Below are 17,353 nucleotides of genomic sequence, written 5' to 3'. Positions count from 1 at the left end.
AATTCTTTCTAGAAACCTACTTGCCAGTCTGCTTAAAATTCCCCCATTATTAATTCCAATGGTTTAACTGTCTTCCTGCTAAAACATAATCTCCTTGGGTGTAAAGACACAGAAATATAACTTATCAGTCATTGATGGGGATGCATTTCCTTGCAACTTATTCTCCTGAACTTGAATGGGGGTGAGTGAGCAAGCAGAGGGGATCACGGTATTTGGGAGAATAAAATGCTATATGTAAGAGCCAAGCCTGAATGGAGTGTTTATGGAGGTGGGGGGAAGGGGTCTAGCCTTTGTAATAGAAACTGAAGTGATTTGAAAGCGATTGGGAGAGAAGCTATGGAGATGGAAAGTGGGGGGATGGAGGATAGATAGGGGCTGGTGGGCATCAAAAGGGTCATTTAGTCCAACCTCTTCATTTTTCATTGAAGGACAGAGGCCTGGGGGAAGGAAATGGCTTGTCTCAGGTAAAATAGCCTCTTGGCAGCAAGGTCAGGATATCTCCTCCCTAAGACTCTACATTGTGATTTCTTCCCATTCTCTGACTCTTCTGCTCTCATGAGCCATTTCCCCCAGAGCTCAGTAACCCATCTCCAGGTTCGTACATCATGACTTGTTGCCTTAGACCCTGTATGGTCATGTCCATAAGAGGCAAGGCCTCAGAACCCATGTCCAGACCCAGGTCAGCCCCTACCTTGTGCTCCAGAATGCTTAATCCTCTGGTGTCTATGAGCCTAAGACCTCAAAAATCTCAAAGCACAGCCTGATGCATATCTTTGCTTAGGGACACAGAGAAACAAAGCTATGTATCCATATGCCACACATGATTTCATTTGCTTCTCTTACTTTGCTTCCTTCCAGATCCACTATAAAGATAATATAATAAATCTCCCCAGATCTAAAGGGGTCTGGGCTCTCTCTGACTTAGTTTACTACTTATCCAAACTCCCCTAGAATGGGAGAGAAGTGGATGCCCCTTTTTGAGCTATTGCTAGCAGCTAGTATCCTACTTTCCTGATCACATTTCCCTTGCTGATGCCTTTAAGAGAAAGGCAGATTCAAATCTCTTCTGTGTCTCAACTTTATTTGACTCCCCGTGAAGTTTGTGAAACTTATTCCTGACCAAGGTGGGGATTGGATAATATATCCTTTAATATTTAAAAAGTGGGGCCCAGATAACACTATGCTTTGTGACCTTTGTGCTTATTAGATGCATCTCTCTGAGACTCATTCCTTGTTTCATGTCCCAATAGGTGACAAAGAATTAATACAAGAAGTCCTTTTTGATGCTGTAGTGAGTGCCCCCATTGAGGCTTATTGGACCAGCTTAGCACTCAACAAATCCGAGTAAGTGGTCACATGCATCTGCTCTTTTGTAAATTCTCTTACAAGAGTTGAAAATACCGTTGCATTTTAAGCTAATTGGGTCCAAAATCTGATGTTCCATTTCTTTAACTTTCCCCCAGATTCCCAAACCCTAAGGGGCTGTAGCAAAGCAATGGCCCCAGAGCTGTTTGTTCAGCTCCAAAAGTGGAGGGAGGGGCCTCTACATTCCATGAAGTTTGGGATGCGGTGCTATGGGGATGGTTCAAACAGGACAGAAGAAAGGGCTTTCTTGGCTCTGCTTATGTAGCCATGCATTCATAAAGAAGTGAGAAAATTCAGGGCCTAGGACAAGCAAGACTATATTTGTTGGGGTAGGAAGAGATTAAGTTCAGAATATGGTTTAAATTAAAAGACGTAAAAGAATGTGCCAGTGTACTCATGAAGTTGGGGACTTTTCTCAAGTTCTCCCCTTCTATTACTTGTCTCTGTCTCTCCCGCCTTTCCCTTTCTCATTCTTCTTCCTTTCCTTTCTCCTTTTCCTCTTTAATCTCCTTTTAAAACAACTGTGCCCCTTTACTTGCTTTTCCTTTCTTTTTCTTTCCCGAAGGATAGTATTTAAGCTATTATGCAAGAATAGTGAAGGGAGAGGGAGAATTGTTTGTATTTTCTTGAGCACCTCTGGATTGTGTATATACACAGAATGAAAATCACAGAATCAGGAGTCACGGCTTGTGGGAAGGGATCTAAGCAGCCATCTAGTCCCACCCATACTGGAAAGGATTCCTCTCGCTAACAAATGGCCATCCAGTCACTGGTTAAAGAAAGCTCTCCCAGGGGGAATAAGATGCCCCCTCTGGAGGCAGCCCAATCTAGTTCTGGATAGTTGGAGTTCTTAGGAAGCATTTACTGCCTATGCCCCCCAGGAAGGCAAGAGTCCATGAAATAAAGTATCCCTGTCCCTAAGGGATATCTTTCTTCAGCATGACAATCCATATGAACCATCTAAGACTGCTCATCCTCTTGAGCATATGCTGGATGTCAACATACAGATGACATGCTTTATACTGTCGTTCCTTCATTTTAAACAGGGCTGAACATGTCTGTTGCTAAAAAGCAAAGAATCTGCCTTGGTAACTGCAGTGTTCATCAGCAGCTTCATTTTTGAATTGTCTCAGGAGTGTTCTTTGTGCAGACAGGAAGCAGGATGCATGAGCAGGGGTGCACATCTGTGGGTATATGTTTGCTTATGACACATGAGTAGAGAAAGAGTGAGGCAAAGTCAATGAAGGTTATACTTTGCATAGCCACTTTTTGTTGCTTTTTTGAGGTATATTGGACTTGGCATCATTGGCATTGAAGATAGAATACTGAACTTGGAGTCAGGAAGACCTGAATTCAAATACTGCCATGGTTGTATAATAGCTGTGTGACCTGGAGGAAATCATTTTACATCTTTGGGACTCAGTTTCCTCTTCTGTAAAATGAATGGGCCTGGCCTCAGTGTCCTCCAAGGTCCTTTGCAGCTCTAAATCTGTGATGCTTATATTGTTCGATTATATAAGGGCTGAGAAGAACAATGGTGCGATCTCAGTGAGAAGCTGCCTGGTGGGCCCTTTTTTTCTTGCGTTCCTTAAGAGAGTGCTCTCCTCTGGGCACAGAAGGGGTTTCACTTAACTACAAGCATTAGATTTGGCTTGCCCCCTCCCATTCCCAGGGCAGCCCCTCACATGCCAGTTTTCTCCACTGCCCAATGTCACCAATGACCTCCTCCACAAAGGAGAAGTTGTATAACCTCGTCCAAGCCCTGACAGTAAGAGCACAGGGCCTGGCCAGGACAATGACTGCTTTTTCTGAGTGCGTTCATCATTCCTTGGAGAAGATGCAGCCTTCGCCTACATGGCCGGAGCCCCCAGATTAATTCTTAGTGCTTTTGGCTGCAAGGCTGCCTAGTTTCCTTCTGCCTTTACAGAGGGGGGCATTTTCACATGCCACTCTCATTAGCTTGAAGCTCCCCTGTGATGCCTATCGGCTGATCACCCTGGAAATGCTTCTGGAAGGAAAGGGCCTCTTCAGGGCTGGCTACATGTTTATCTCGATGAAAAATGAATGTGTCTCTTGTAACTCCATTCCCAGTCCCCAGTTCAAACATGTTATTGCATAAAACTAGCTTGGACTAATAAAAGAGCTATTATCTGTTTATTGTCTACAAAAGTTAGCTGGCTGACTGGGCTGCTCTTTTTCAGGAACTCTGACAAGGGCGTTGAGGTCGCCTTCCTTGGAACCCGGACTGGCCTCTCCAGAATCAACCTGTTTGTGGGTGCAGAGCAGCTCACCAATCAGTAAGTCCTGAAGAAGAAGCAGATGGGAGCAGGAGAGGGTCATTCAAGGTGGCTGGCAGGGGCAGTGGATTTTGATTCAGTTCAACAAGCATTTATTAGGAAGTAGAGGAATGAAGAGTACCTCTGGAATCAGAGAAGCCAGGTCAAATTCTGCCTCTTTTATTCGCCACCTGCTATACTTTGGTCAAGTCACTTAATCATGCTTGGACTCAATTTTGCCATCTGTAAAATGAGGAGGTTAAAATAGATTTCCCTTGAAGGCACTTCTAGCTCTAAATGGCCCTGTGATATACTACTATGATCCTATTAAGGGATGACTATATGCTCCTTTCACTAGGCCCTGCAGATGTAGAAACAAATCAGAAATGGTTCCTGTCCTCAAGGATCTTATATTCCACCTTATCAGTTAACATTCTACCCTTAACACACTTATCAGTTAAAAAAAAAAAGAAATAATGAAGCCAATGTTCACATGAGGGGCACTAAAAGTGGGAGAAACAGGAAAGGTCTTTTGTAGGAGGGGACACTTGACCTGCGGTTCTAAGGATGAGAGATATGGAGGAAAAGCGTTTGTGGCAGGGGGACCAGCCTGTGCACGCATGCAGAGGGGAGAGGTGGAAGGGTTTTGTGTGGGGAGGAGTAAGCTGGTAATTTGGCTAGAACAGAGAGTGCTCACTGAGTGCACCTAAGGGTCATCATCTTTTCCCACTTTCGTCTTGTCATGGACAGACAGTGTATTGTTTCATTGAGGAGGCCTGGTCAAGGATACGAGCTCTCATTAAGTACCTACTCTGTGCATGGTGTCAAGCTAAGGGGTAGTGCTACAAGGAAAAGCCCTGGGAAATCCTTGGCCTTGGGGAGCTCACGTGGAGGGAGATAACATACAAACAAGTGTGTATGTGAAGATTCTCTTTTTCCTCTGTGTCTGTCTCTCGATGTCTATCTCTCTTTGTAACTGCATCTATATCTATCATCCATATGTCTATCATTGCTCTCTCTCTCTCTCTCTCTCTCTCTCTCTCTCTCTCTCTCTCTCACACACACACACACACACACACACACACACACACACACATATATATATATATACATGTAATTCTAGTCATGTGTATCTATATCTATTCATGATTACTTGGGGGCAATCTCAGAATGAATTCACTAGAATAAAGAGAGATTGGGAAAAGTTTTCTGCAGAAGGTTGGATTATAGCTGGAACTTGAGGAAAGCCAGCAGGTGAAGGTGAAGAAAGAGAGCATTCTAAGCATGGAGCTGTTGTTGTGTTGTTGTGCATGGGACACAACCAATGAAAACACTCAAAATCTGGAGACGCAGGATTGTGTAGGAAGGACAAGGAGACCCTTGTTACTGGATCATTCGTTGGCTCTGTGGAAGGGACTAAGTTATAAGAAGACTGGAAAGGTAAGAGAGGACTAGGTTATAATGAGCTTTGAACACAAAGCAGATTTTCCATTTGCTCCTGAATGTTATGGGGTATATATGCAGTATATTCAATAGGGCTTGTTGTGGGCTTGGGAAGAAAAATAATGTGTTTGACTTTGGACATACTGAGTTTGAGGACATCCACACTGAGGTGTCCAATAGCCAGTAGGAGATACAAAAGTGGAGGTCAGGAGAGACTAGGGCTGGATGAATAAATCTGATAATCATTGGCATTAAAAGGCAACATTGATACATAAAGCACTTTACATATACTATCTCATCTGGGCCGCAGAACATGCTTTGAAGTAGGTAGGCAGTATAGATGTGATCCCCCCTGCCCTTTTTCAGACATGATAAAGCTATAGACCACAGTATTAAAGAACCCAGGGTAAGACACTGAAAGGCTCAGAGACTAACTTTCCTTATCTGTGAAATGGATGTGAAGATCATTTCAGGTTCCACCAGGGTTGCTGTAAAAAAATCAATAAACCAATGGGAATGATTTTTAGGAATTATGTTGCATAAAGTAGGTTTCTCTTTTTTTCACTTGATCACTCTATGGAGCCCCTGTGTGAGATTTCACCTGCCCCAAGTACCCCCACCAACTTTCTCTGGCTCTGAGAAGGCTGTGGGGTCCTGCTGGCCTCTTGGATCCCATCTCCCATCTTGAGGAGCTCTTGCAGAACTCAGAGATATCTGAATGAGAAGCAGAACAGAGAAAAAGCATCCACATCTTTTTTTTTTTTTTTTTGTGAGCCCATCTCAAAACAAATAGCTCCAGGGCTGGCAGCTGCTCCACAGCCCTGCTAAGGAATTCTTGCCCTCCCAGGGCTCATAATCTAAAGCCTGTTGATGTTTGAAAATCAAAACTCAATCTGGCCTACTTTGACTTGCAACAGGACCAATCTTCCTCCCGCACAGGACATACTGGTATCCCTCAGGGTGAGGGACAGCCGCCAAAGCTCTGGTACACATGTGGTAGTGCCAGTGGCCAGATTGGGACCTGCTCAGTCCCAATTCCAGCCCAGTCCACCAGCCCAGCCTCAACTCCTGGGGTTTCTCTACAGACCAGCTGAATCTCTCTATCTGCTCTGAGTCAGTTATTGAGGTTATCAGACTATGGTCATGGTGCAAGGATATGGTCCTAAAACAATGAATATGCCCATCTCAATCTCAATCAATTTAATTGTAGGATAGGGCTGGCAAAAACCCTATTGTGACTTTGGGCTACATAAGGAGAGATCTAAGACCTGGAATTAAGGAGGTGATGGGCTGGCTGCACTCCAGGCTAACCAGACCAGATCTGGAATATGACATTCAATTATGAGCATGGCATTTTAGGAAGACCATTGATTGATAAGTTTAAGAATGCCCAGAGAAGAGCAGTCAGGATGGAAGAGGTGCCTTAGTCCATGCCTAGGAGGATCAGTTCTCAGAAAGTTGATGTTAAGGCCATCTTTATTGTTTATACCTAGTTGTTTGCCTGTAGTCTTCCCCATCAGACTGTGAACTTCCTAAGAGTTGGGACTATTTTTCTGTCTCTTTTTGTATCCTTAGCACTTAGCATTGTAATTGACACATAGTAGGTGCTTAATAAATGCTTTTTGACTTGACCGACTGGACATGAGAAAGCTTGAGGTAGATATGATTGTCACTGAGCTTCCTTTCAATTTTGAGGATCCTTTGTTCTATTCTACTATGCGGCTAAACACCAGGCTAGAACATTTCAGCTGACCTCCTTCAGCCGCAGAACTCTGTGTTCCATGAATTCCACCGAAGTACTTCATTATTCAGACCTCATTTCTCTAGGTTTCAAAAGGAGACAGCAATACTTAATTTCTGGACTTCTAGTCTTTCTAAAAGAACAATGTTCTTGACTTTGATGGTGACAGTGGTGTCTTCAAGTTCACAAAGTATTATCTGGAAGAAGGATTAGACTCGATTCATTCGGTGCCAGTGGGCAAAACCAGGAACAATTGGTAAAAGTTGCAATAAGACAAATCTAGGCTGGGGGTAAGGAAGTGGGTCCTGACAATTAGGCCTGTCCAAGGAAGAAATAGGCTTCCTTCAACAGCAGTACAGTCCGCTAGATGGGGTCTTCAAGCACAGGCTGGATGGCCACATGCCAGGCATATTATAGTTGGTCTATAAGTATTTATTAAGCACCCACTATGAGCCAGGTACTGTACTAAGTGGTGGGGATACAAAGAAAGGCCAAAGACACCTTTGCTGAGTATGGATATGAAGCTAGATGATTGCCAAAATTCTTTGTAACTCTGATGTCCTGGAGTTCTAGAATTGTTCTCTTGAAATGAGAGATATTATTTTGCCAAGAACAAATGGAATGTAGACGCTCAGTTGGTTTTGAAAGTTATTCAAAGGATTAAAGATGCTTATCCTTGGGAAAAATGTGTCCCTCTCTTCCTTCTAAATTATCCACTTTGGAAAATGCTCTGGGGTAACCCTGGAAGGAACAATGAGTTGGCTATGGAGCTGTCACAGGCACGTAACTGGTTGAGAGTCTCAAGTGAAATCATAATGAATCCCACAAGTTCCAAAGTTAGTAAGTGAAGGTTCCCACTGGGCTCAGCCACTAACTAGAGGAGACCAAGTTTGATACATGGGACAAGATGAGACAAAGTTGGGGAGAAAGGCCTTTCTGACTTTTTTAAATTCCTATCAATTGCCTTTCAGGGGCATTTTTTTTCATCCTCAGTATCACACATTTCAAACTGTTCAGTAGTTATGATTACAATTTTTTCACATTCAAGGAAGTAGACATTGTTCCATAGAAGAATTGGAGGTCCAGAAGTAATGCTGCTTCCCTTTGGGATCTAGGGAAATAAAGTCAGAAATATCAAGTGATAGGAAGTGGGATGGTGCACCGAATACAGCATGGAGCTTGGAGTCAGGAAGACCTGAGTTCAGATTTGACCTAGATGCTTACTAGCTGTGAGATCTTGGACAAGTCACTTAAGTTCTGTTTTCTCAGTGTCCTTCTTCGTCAACTGGGGATGACAATAGCATCTACCTCCAAGGGTTGTTATGAGGGTAAAATGAAATCATGGTATGTGCTCAGCACAGTGTCTGGTACAGATTAAATACCATATAGATGTTTGTAAATCATTTTTCAGTTATGTCTGATTCTGTGATCCCATTTGGGGTTTTTTTGACAAAGATACTGGAGTGTTTTGCCATTTCCTTCCCCAGCTCATTTTACAGATAAGAAACCTGAGATAAACAGGGTTCACTGACTTCATCGGGGTCACACAGCTAGTAAGTGTCCAAGGCCAGATTTGAACTGGGGAAGATGAGTCTTTCGGACTCCAGTCTCAGCACTCTGTCCACTGCACCATCTAGCTGCCCCAAATGTCATCTATTAGTATTAGGTATTTGGTGTAATACATGGAATATGAAAATGCTGAAGTTGGATGGAGGTCAGCTGAGATGCTCTGGACTTTAATGTAGTGTTTGTCCATATGGTAAAATAGAATCACAAGACCCAAGGACCACAGAGCTGGAAAGGACCTCAGTGGCTTTCCAGTCCAACCCATACTTCAGTCAGTTAATGAGCATTCGCATAAGCACTGTGCTGAGTGCTAGGCCTACAAAGAAAGGAAAAAGCACAAAACTCACCTTCAAAGGACTCACATTCTAACAGAGAAAAACAAACAGCATTTAAAAAACCTGAAAAGGTTTTTTATATAGCCTAAATAAAGCCTTATTTAGAAGTTTTACAGTGAAGATCAGAGTTCTTCCTTTCCAGGCAGCACGTTCAGATTTTGGATAGCTCTAATAGTGAAGAAGTTCAGCCCTCTGCACCCTAAAATTTAACCCACATTCTCCTCTTTTATACTTCTCTCAATTGTTCCAATGTAAAACCTCTGGGGTCAAACAGAATAATCTCCCCAAATATTTAGGGGGGGGAACAATAATAGGGGAAAAACAAAAGCCAAGAGTTTATTAAGTACCTACTATGTGCCAGGCACTGTGCTAAGTGCCTCCCAGAGCTTACCATCTCATAGTTTATGATGAAAGGACACCCGGGCAGTTGTGACTGACCCTTAAGGCATCACTAAGCACAGGTTCCAGTTGTTTCAATGCACCTGTGTGACAGGGTGCTTTTTCTGGTATAGAAAAGGACATGAGGTTGAACAAAAATTGGGAGACTCAAGCTGCTACTACAACTCCGCATCTCAGTCTGAAGGAAGTCGCCTGGGACTGCTGAGGGATTAAGTTACTTGTCCAGTAACACACAGTAATGTGTGCTGGCTGGACTTGAACTCAGGTCTTCTCCAGTTCTACCTCAGCTCTACCTAATACATCACACAGCCCCTCAAACCTTTCTGTAGCAACACAATCTAGTTGGGGACCTGGAAGGAAATGTGTGTTCCTCTCCAAGGGAGAGGGATCTCAGTGAATGGAGGGGCTCCTCCCTAAATGCTCGGAGAAAATGACAAATTCTTTCTTTTCTTTTTCTGTTTCAAGAGACTTCCTGAAGGCTGGAGATAAGGAGAATATTTTCAACGCTGATCATTTCCCTCTCTGGTACCGAAGAGCAGCAGAGCAGATCCCCGGCAGCTTCGTCTACTCCATCCCGTTCAGCGTTGGTGTGTATCGCTGTTATGTTTTAAATAGTCACCCATGCAAAGCACAAGGCTGAGTTGAAATGATTCATAATAGAAACTCAGTTATTAGGAGTCAACAGAGAAATGTTTAGCCAATGTTTAATTAGTAACCCGGCTCCAGAGTCTTAGGACCCCAAACAAAGCAGTGATTTGGCCTAAGGCTATCGTGTAACTAAGAGAGGGCCTTCCCACCCCAGCCATATGCTCAGTGGAAAGCTACCCTGCCACTTCGTGGGGAAGAGATAGAAAAAAAAGGGTCAACATCCATAATGGCTCTAATGACCAACAGCAAGGACAATAGGTCTGTTCTCAGACATGGAGAACAAAGTCAGGCATCCAAACAGCCTCCCTCCCTCCTCCAGACTGGGAGGGCTAACTCATTCCAACTTGCTTAGGGGACCAGCTTGTTTTACCCAGTTGAGGACAAATCTCCATCCTTGATTAGCTCTCATATTCTCTATCAGACAATCTGTGCTCACAGCCTGCCTTGGATGCCTACCAGGTGCATGACCCTGGGTGAGGTCACTTCCCCCGGCCCTGGCTCTCAATTTCCTTATCTAGAAAATGAAGGATCAAATGAAGGACTGGACTAGATGCAACAATAAATCAACATTTATTAAGCACCTACTGCACTGTACACACAAGGAAGTAAAAGACGGTCTCTATCCATTCTAATCCATTCTCCATTCAGCCTCCAAAGTGATTTTACTAAAGTGCCGGTTCAAACATTCTGTCCCCCAACTCTGTAAACTGTAGTGGCAACCAGCTGCCTCCAGGTTCAAATACAAATCCTCTGGTTGGCATTCAAAGCCCTTTATAACCCATTCTCCTTCTTTCTTATATTTTACTCTTTACCACTTTGATGGCTGAATGAAGGGTGGATTAGATATCTGAGACAGCAGATCCACTGGCAAGCTATTGTAATAGCCTGGATGTGTGGTGATGAGAGTCTGCACAACGAGGGCTAGCAGGGTCAGAGGAGAGAAGGGGCCATATTCAAGAGACATCAAAAAGGGGAAATTGACAGGCCTAGGCAGCAGATTAGATACAGGGTGTGAAAGAACACGAGGAGGCCAGGTTGACTCCTAGATTGTGACCCTGAGGGACTGGAGGAAGATATTGTCCTTAACAGTGATAGAGAAGTTAAGATAGGGAGGGGTAAGGGGAAAAGGTAATCTGTTCTCTTTTGGACAGGTTGTCTACTGGATATCCACTTGGAGATGTCTGAGAGGCAATTGGAGATGTAAAACTGGAGGTCAGCAGAGATATAGGGGTCAGATACACTTGAGAATCATCACCCTGGAGTTGATACTTAAATCCGTGGGAGCTGATGAGATCAATAAGTAAAACAGAATAGAGGGCGAAGAGAAAAATTCACAGGGCAGATACCTGAGGGACATCTGCAGTCAGAAAGCGTGATCTGGATAAGAATCTAGGGAAGGAGGCTGAGGAGTGGGCAGATAGGTAGGAGGGGGATGCAGGGAGAGTGGTATCCTGAAAACCTAGAGAGAAGAAAGTGTTAAAGAAAAGGGAACATGAAGGAGGAGAGGTTAATCAATGCTGTCAAAGGCCACTAGGAATTTCTGAAAGAGGTGGCAGCTAGGTGGCACAGTGAGTGGAGCACTGGCCCTGCAGTCAGGAGGACCTGAGCTCAAAACCGGCCTCAGGCTCTTGACACATGTACTAGCTGTGTGACCTTGGGCAAGTCACTTAACCCCCATTGCCCTGCCAAAAAAAGAATTTATGGAAGAGGAACATTTCAGTTGCCGTGATTCTTGGGGATGAGGCCTTAGCTTTAACTGGATCTTCGGATTATCTTAAAGCTAAAGGGGAGGGGGGATGTGTTAGAGTGTTTTGCTTTGTTTTTAAGTTGAAAAATCTGTGTAAAACATCTCAGTCAGCCAATAAGCCTTTATTAAATGTCCCCTATTTCCTGGTACTAGTTGAAACAAAAAGAAAGGCAAAAGGCACCACCCCTGTCCTCAAGGAGCTAATATTTTAACAGAGGAGTCAACATGTTGATAAATAAAGTAAGAAATAGACAGTATAAAGGGCAGCTAAGGAATAGAAGAAGTCATTGGTATCAAGAGAAATCCTGAAAGGCTTCTCAGGGAAGGGGATGTTTTCATCTTCTGCCTTTGTTAGTCAGTCTCCTCTAGTGGATATTATAGGGGGGCTTCTTAGGGAAGAAAATAAGTTTTTCTGAAGGGTAGTCATCACCATCTAGGACTGGAGAAGGTGAAATTGTGACTGGGGCCTGGCCTCAATCTTACCTGGCTTCAGGACATTCCCTGGAATATGACATGTCTGTTCAAGAGTCCAATCTTTAGGCTTTTTTCCCCCAACATCAGTTGTCAGGAACAAAATCAAGTTGATGGAAGACCTCGGTTTCTGTTAATTGGGTTCTGACCTTTAACTGTACTTTCAATTTATTTATCTAAACCAAAAAAGTTCACTTTATTCTCAGTGGCAACGGCTAAGAAAATTACCAAAGACTTAAATTCCGTTTGGGAACAGGGACTTTTATTTAATCAACCAAAAGTATACAATGGGAAAAATCTCCCTTGCATTTCACATTTGAATCCTGCATGTATGGTTGTGCCCCGGAGGAGCTTTGTGTGTTTATTTCCTGCCAGATATAGAGCAAGATACAATTCTTCCTTACCTTGGCCTTTGGCCTGATGGACTCACAGAATCAATACCTCAGAAGGCACCCTGGGTGCTGTCTATCTACCTAACCAAGTATCCCTCTATAACATAACTAGCATGCGGTCATCCCTCCGACCTGCCATCTTTTGAAGCTATGCATTCTGCTTGAAAAAGGTTCTTACTGTTAGGAACTTGTTCATAACATCAAAACTAAATGTTTTTCCTCCCCTGCTTTTCCTGGTTCTTCCCTCTGAGGCCAAGCAGAATAAATCTAAATTGTCTTTCACATGACAGCCTTTCAGACTCTTTAAGACAGCTATCCTACATAGATCCCCATGAAATCTTTATACAATATAATAGTCATCATTTAGACTCAAAGAAATGTAGTTCTTTCCCCTTTAATACAGATGGGTTAGGAAACAGAATCAATTGTCCCTTTATCTCACTTTTTTTCGAGTCACTGTGGAAAGTTGCGGAGAGGGAGATTTAAGTTTGACACAAGGCAAAGCTTTCTAACAAGCAGTGTCCTAAAGTCTGATGGGCTGCCTTGGGAGATGATGGCTTCCCCTTTCATTTGAGATCGTCATTCAGAGACTCTATGACTACTTCTCAGGGATATTGTTGTAGGGTTTCATGTCCGGGTTTAACTTGATCATTCCAACCCTGAGATTCTGTAATTTTATGAAAAAGTCCAGGTCTCTGAGTTAGGAGCCCTGTGGTCTGGTTCTGGCTGTCTTTGTAACTTTGAACAAGTTATGTGTCCTCTCTGGGCTTCAGTTTCCTCATCTCTAGATATAATCTATTAAATCAGGTGATTTCTAAAATGCTGGACTGCACTGACATTCTACAATATTGATTCCAGGATACCAGAGAGAGTTTTACTTCCTTATATAGTGTCTGGCTACCTAGAAGAAGAACCCAGATAATTTCCATATGATGCCTGATGTCACTGCTTCGGTGGCATTCCGAATCAATATTTGGCAACTTTCCCCTTTGAGGTCTTTAGCCATTAGGAATAACCAAGAAGATATTAGTGAATCTTTGGAGTAAGCATTACATTCCTGTTTTATCCATGTTTGGAATAGATGTGCCCAGAAACCCAAGGCTTTCAATAAGATTTTCCAGGTCAGTTCATTCTGAACCAAGAAATCAGAGCCAATGCTCCCAACTCATTTGAAAACTATTTCCAAACTCCTTGTCCAGCTGCTATCCCATGATGTATATTTGTGAACAGAATATAAATATGACCATTGAGATAGGTAAACACATGGGGCAGTAATTATGTGCTACTCAACATGCTGTATGTTCTAGACTGTAAAGAATTCTAAGAGAAAGGAGAAAATTAAACTGACGTCCCTTCCATGTCCCCCAAGTCAGGTGATAGCGAATCAGGTCTACCAGAGTTTCCAAAGTAGTCTTATCTCAATAATGCTCTTATGACCTGGAAAGAATCAGAGGATCTTAGGGTTGGGAGGGACCTCTATGGCTCCAAATTAGAATCCCTACCTTGGTGATATCTGTGAGGGGCTTTCCAAGCATTTCTTGAAGACTTTCAGTGAGAGAAATCTACTATCTACCAAAGAAGTCCATCTTACTTTGGGATATCTCTAGTTGTAAGAAATCTCTTTGCCCCATTCTATTGAGGCTACATTTGCCTCTCTGCTGTTTTACCCAAGGGTTCTACTTCTGTCCTCTGGAGCCAAGCAGAATAAGCCCATAATCCCATTTCCACATGATGGCCCTTCAAATATTCTAAGACAGTCACTGTCCCTCCCTATTCAGTTCCAAGTTTTCTTTTCTCCAGGCTAGATAGTTCCTTCTAAAGATGTTTCTATGATATGAACTTGAGGACCATCAAAATCCTGGTAGATTTTGGATGCTCTCCAGCTTATCAGTGTTCTTCCTAAAATGTGGTACCTAGAAGTCATTACGGTATTACGGATGTATTTTTAGCAGGGAAGTGTGCTTGGCATAGTGCCTGAAATAGAGAAAATACTTAATAAATGCTTGTTGACTTAATAATCATCTTATTGTTGGAGTCAATGTTTATTGATACATCATAAGATTGTTTCAGCTTTTTTGGCTGCTTTTCAAAAGTTGACTCATATCCAGAAGAAACTAACAAGGATTACTTAGCACCAATACCACTTACCAAGCATCAGCCCATGCCAGGCTGGATGATGTTGGGCTTAGAATCAGCAAGACCTGGGCTCAAGTAGGGGGATTACCATATGAATTGGCAAGATTGCCACTGAGATCCCTTCCAGCTCTTAAATTATATGTTTCTAAAATTCCATGAATTCAAGGTTCTGATTATAATTGTATTACTCTGGCCAATATCCTTAACCTTTTTTCTACCTCTAGCAACTCTTCAGAGCCTATCAACTATATCATTGAATAGAATAGGATTTGCCTGGGTGGGTGGATATCTCCTTTGAGGAATAAATGTTGAAGATGCCATAAATCCATGTCATTTATTTTGGTGCTTATGGTGGATTAATTCACAGGAATATCATAGCTGTTTCTCTTCTCTAACAGGAACAGCAAACAAAAGCAATGTAGTGACTGCTAGTACTTCCATTCAACTCCTTGATGACAGGAAATCACCAGTGGTAGCAGGTAATACACTAGTCTGTTTCTATCTATGAGCAAAGTAAGAGTATTTTATGTTTACTTGGTCAGGTAACTGATTTCCTTTGCACTATTGTTCTGTCCAAGGATAAGCACATTTTATTAATTTGTTTTCTAAATTTTTTATCAGTGCCTTATATTTTTATATTTATTTTCTGGTATAACCCCTTCCTGATCAAGCCCTTCCCTGCAATAAATAAAAACATTTAAGAAAAACTGAACAACAGATACAACTTATGCAACATTCCATGCCTATACCTCCCCACCTATTTCTTGAGAGAATCCAGTGTGTTTTGTTATCATTCTTAGAACAAGATTGATCACCACAATTAATGGGAGTGCAGTCTTGGTTTATGTTATTGTAATTAGTATCTATCTTGTTTCCTGGTTCAGCTTTCTTTCACTCTGCATCAGTTCATACAAGTTTTCCCATGTTTCTCTCAATTCCTAATAGTTATGATTGAGCAAAGGTACATAAAAAGAGTCCATTCTTTTTGGCAGCCCTATGTTGTCTCATCAACACTGAGGACCAGTTGCTCTTTGAAAGAGTGATTGAATGTTTTTGGATTCCTATCCTCCCAAATCTACAGCTACTAGTAAGAAGGTAAAGAAGAATGTTGCATCAGCTGTCTGGGAATTTGAGATCAGATAACAGCGGAGAAATTAGTAATGATCTTTCTAAAAAAAGTGGCAGCCATTAGGTTTGACCATATACATGAGATCTTTTGTGTGGCATCTTTTAAAGAATTATGCTAGACTGAATGGAACTTTGTTGGTAAATAGCTATTAAAGGAAAAAAAAACAGCCCTCTGGGTACTGCCATCCTAGCAGGAACCTGGCCTAGGTTGACAAAAGCCTTGTCTTACCACAGGAAGCATCTTTTTGTAGGACCCTGTGAAGATTTCTCTCACCAACAGGAATGTTCTGTGCACTTTGGGTATTATTTTGCATGTTTTCCTGAATTTCCAAACACCGAACTCTCCCCACCACTATAATGGGCTGCCTTGAAGGGAGGGTAGGAGCTTCCCTATTCTGGAAGGTCTTCTGGATGGCTGCTTATATAAGGCAAGATTGAGGGGGATTCTCAAGTCAGGTACAAATTGAGTTGGATGGATCTGAACTCCTTCCCAACTCACATTCAGTAAGAATCTGTCAGGGTGATTTTCTGCATACAAGTAATTTATAACATAGCTTTAAAAAAAGCTAGATTTTTTCCTCCCATTTGGATTCTGTCTTTACATATGTGCTTTAATTGGAAAAGACTGAAAGCTTCTCTAGGCTCATCCCAAGGCAATAATCCTGGCTATGTATAGTCAATTATACTGTTGCGTGATAGGTTTGGTATGTCTTGGAGTAGAAGTTGAGATAGAGAAGACATTTTGGTTCTGGTCAACACAAATGGTCATACTTGACTCTGAGTATCTTGGGTTTGTGGTTTCCTAATTCCATCCCTTAGACTCAGTCATTGGATGGGCCAAAAACAGTAAAGGGACAGACTGCCCTCCTTCAGACAGCTTCTCTTTGGTTGGATTCTGTTCAACTCAACAAGTATTTCTTAAGTTAGGTGCCCCAGTGGATAGAGTGTTGGACTTGAAGCCAGGAAAACCTGAATTTGAATCCTACCTTAGGGCAGCTAGATGGCACAGTGGATAGAGCACTGGGCCTGGAACCAAAAAGACCTGAGTTCAAATCCAGTCTCAGATATTTACTAGTGATGTGACCCTGGACAAGTCACTTATTTTTTTTTTGCCTCCATTTCCTCATCTGTAAAATGAGGCCAGTATTGGCAGATGCCTCCTAGGGCTGCTGTGAGAAATAGTGAGATGCTGTACACAAAGGGGTTTATAAACCTTAAAGTCTCATGTAAATGTTGTTGTTGTTGTTAGCTCGGCTCCAGGCTCAGTGCTGAGAACAAAGAGACAAAAATGAAATGATCCTGGCTCTTAAGAATCTTAGATTCTAGTCATTCGTTGCAAAATCATGCAGTATGCACTTGCAATGTTCCAGGGATTACATTAAGCCCCAGTATACACTGCTAAGAAAATTGTGTGGATCCTACCTTCACGGAGCTTATGTTGTAGTTTTGTTCAAGAAACATTTATTGAATACCTAATGCATGCCAGGCACCATGCTAAGTGTAGGAGATACACAAAAAAAGAAGAAAGGAAGAAAGAAAGAAAGAAAGATAGAGAGAGAGAGAGAGAGAGAGAGAGAGAGAGAGAGAGAGAGAGGAAGGAAGGAAGGAAGGAAGGAAGGAAGGAAGGAAGAGAGAGAGAAAGAAAGAAAGAAAAAGAAAGAAAAATGGAAGGAAGGAAGGAAGGAAGGAAGGAAGGAAGAAAGAAA

At 42.4% G+C, this 17,353-nt stretch overlaps 1 protein-coding gene across 1 annotated transcript in view; it reads left to right on the top strand.

Annotated features, from left to right (window-relative positions):
• The window catches only part of CACNA2D3 (calcium voltage-gated channel auxiliary subunit alpha2delta 3), a 748,342-nt gene that overhangs the window by 548,576 nt on the left and 182,413 nt on the right, over positions 1 to 17,353 (top strand). Inside the window, exons 22-25 of the mRNA XM_036739688.1 lie at positions 1,251 to 1,344; positions 3,567 to 3,662; positions 9,591 to 9,712; positions 14,918 to 14,998. Coding sequence (XP_036595583.1) covers positions 1,251 to 1,344; positions 3,567 to 3,662; positions 9,591 to 9,712; positions 14,918 to 14,998 — 393 coding nt within the window. The remainder of the gene's footprint in view (positions 1 to 1,250; positions 1,345 to 3,566; positions 3,663 to 9,590; positions 9,713 to 14,917; positions 14,999 to 17,353) is intronic.

This window comes from Trichosurus vulpecula, chromosome 9, assembly GCF_011100635.1.
Source record: "Trichosurus vulpecula isolate mTriVul1 chromosome 9, mTriVul1.pri, whole genome shotgun sequence".
NCBI lineage: Eukaryota > Metazoa > Chordata > Mammalia > Diprotodontia > Phalangeridae > Trichosurus > Trichosurus vulpecula.
Note: the sequence above shows the minus strand (reverse complement) of the source record. Positions and strands in the feature narration are given on the sequence as shown.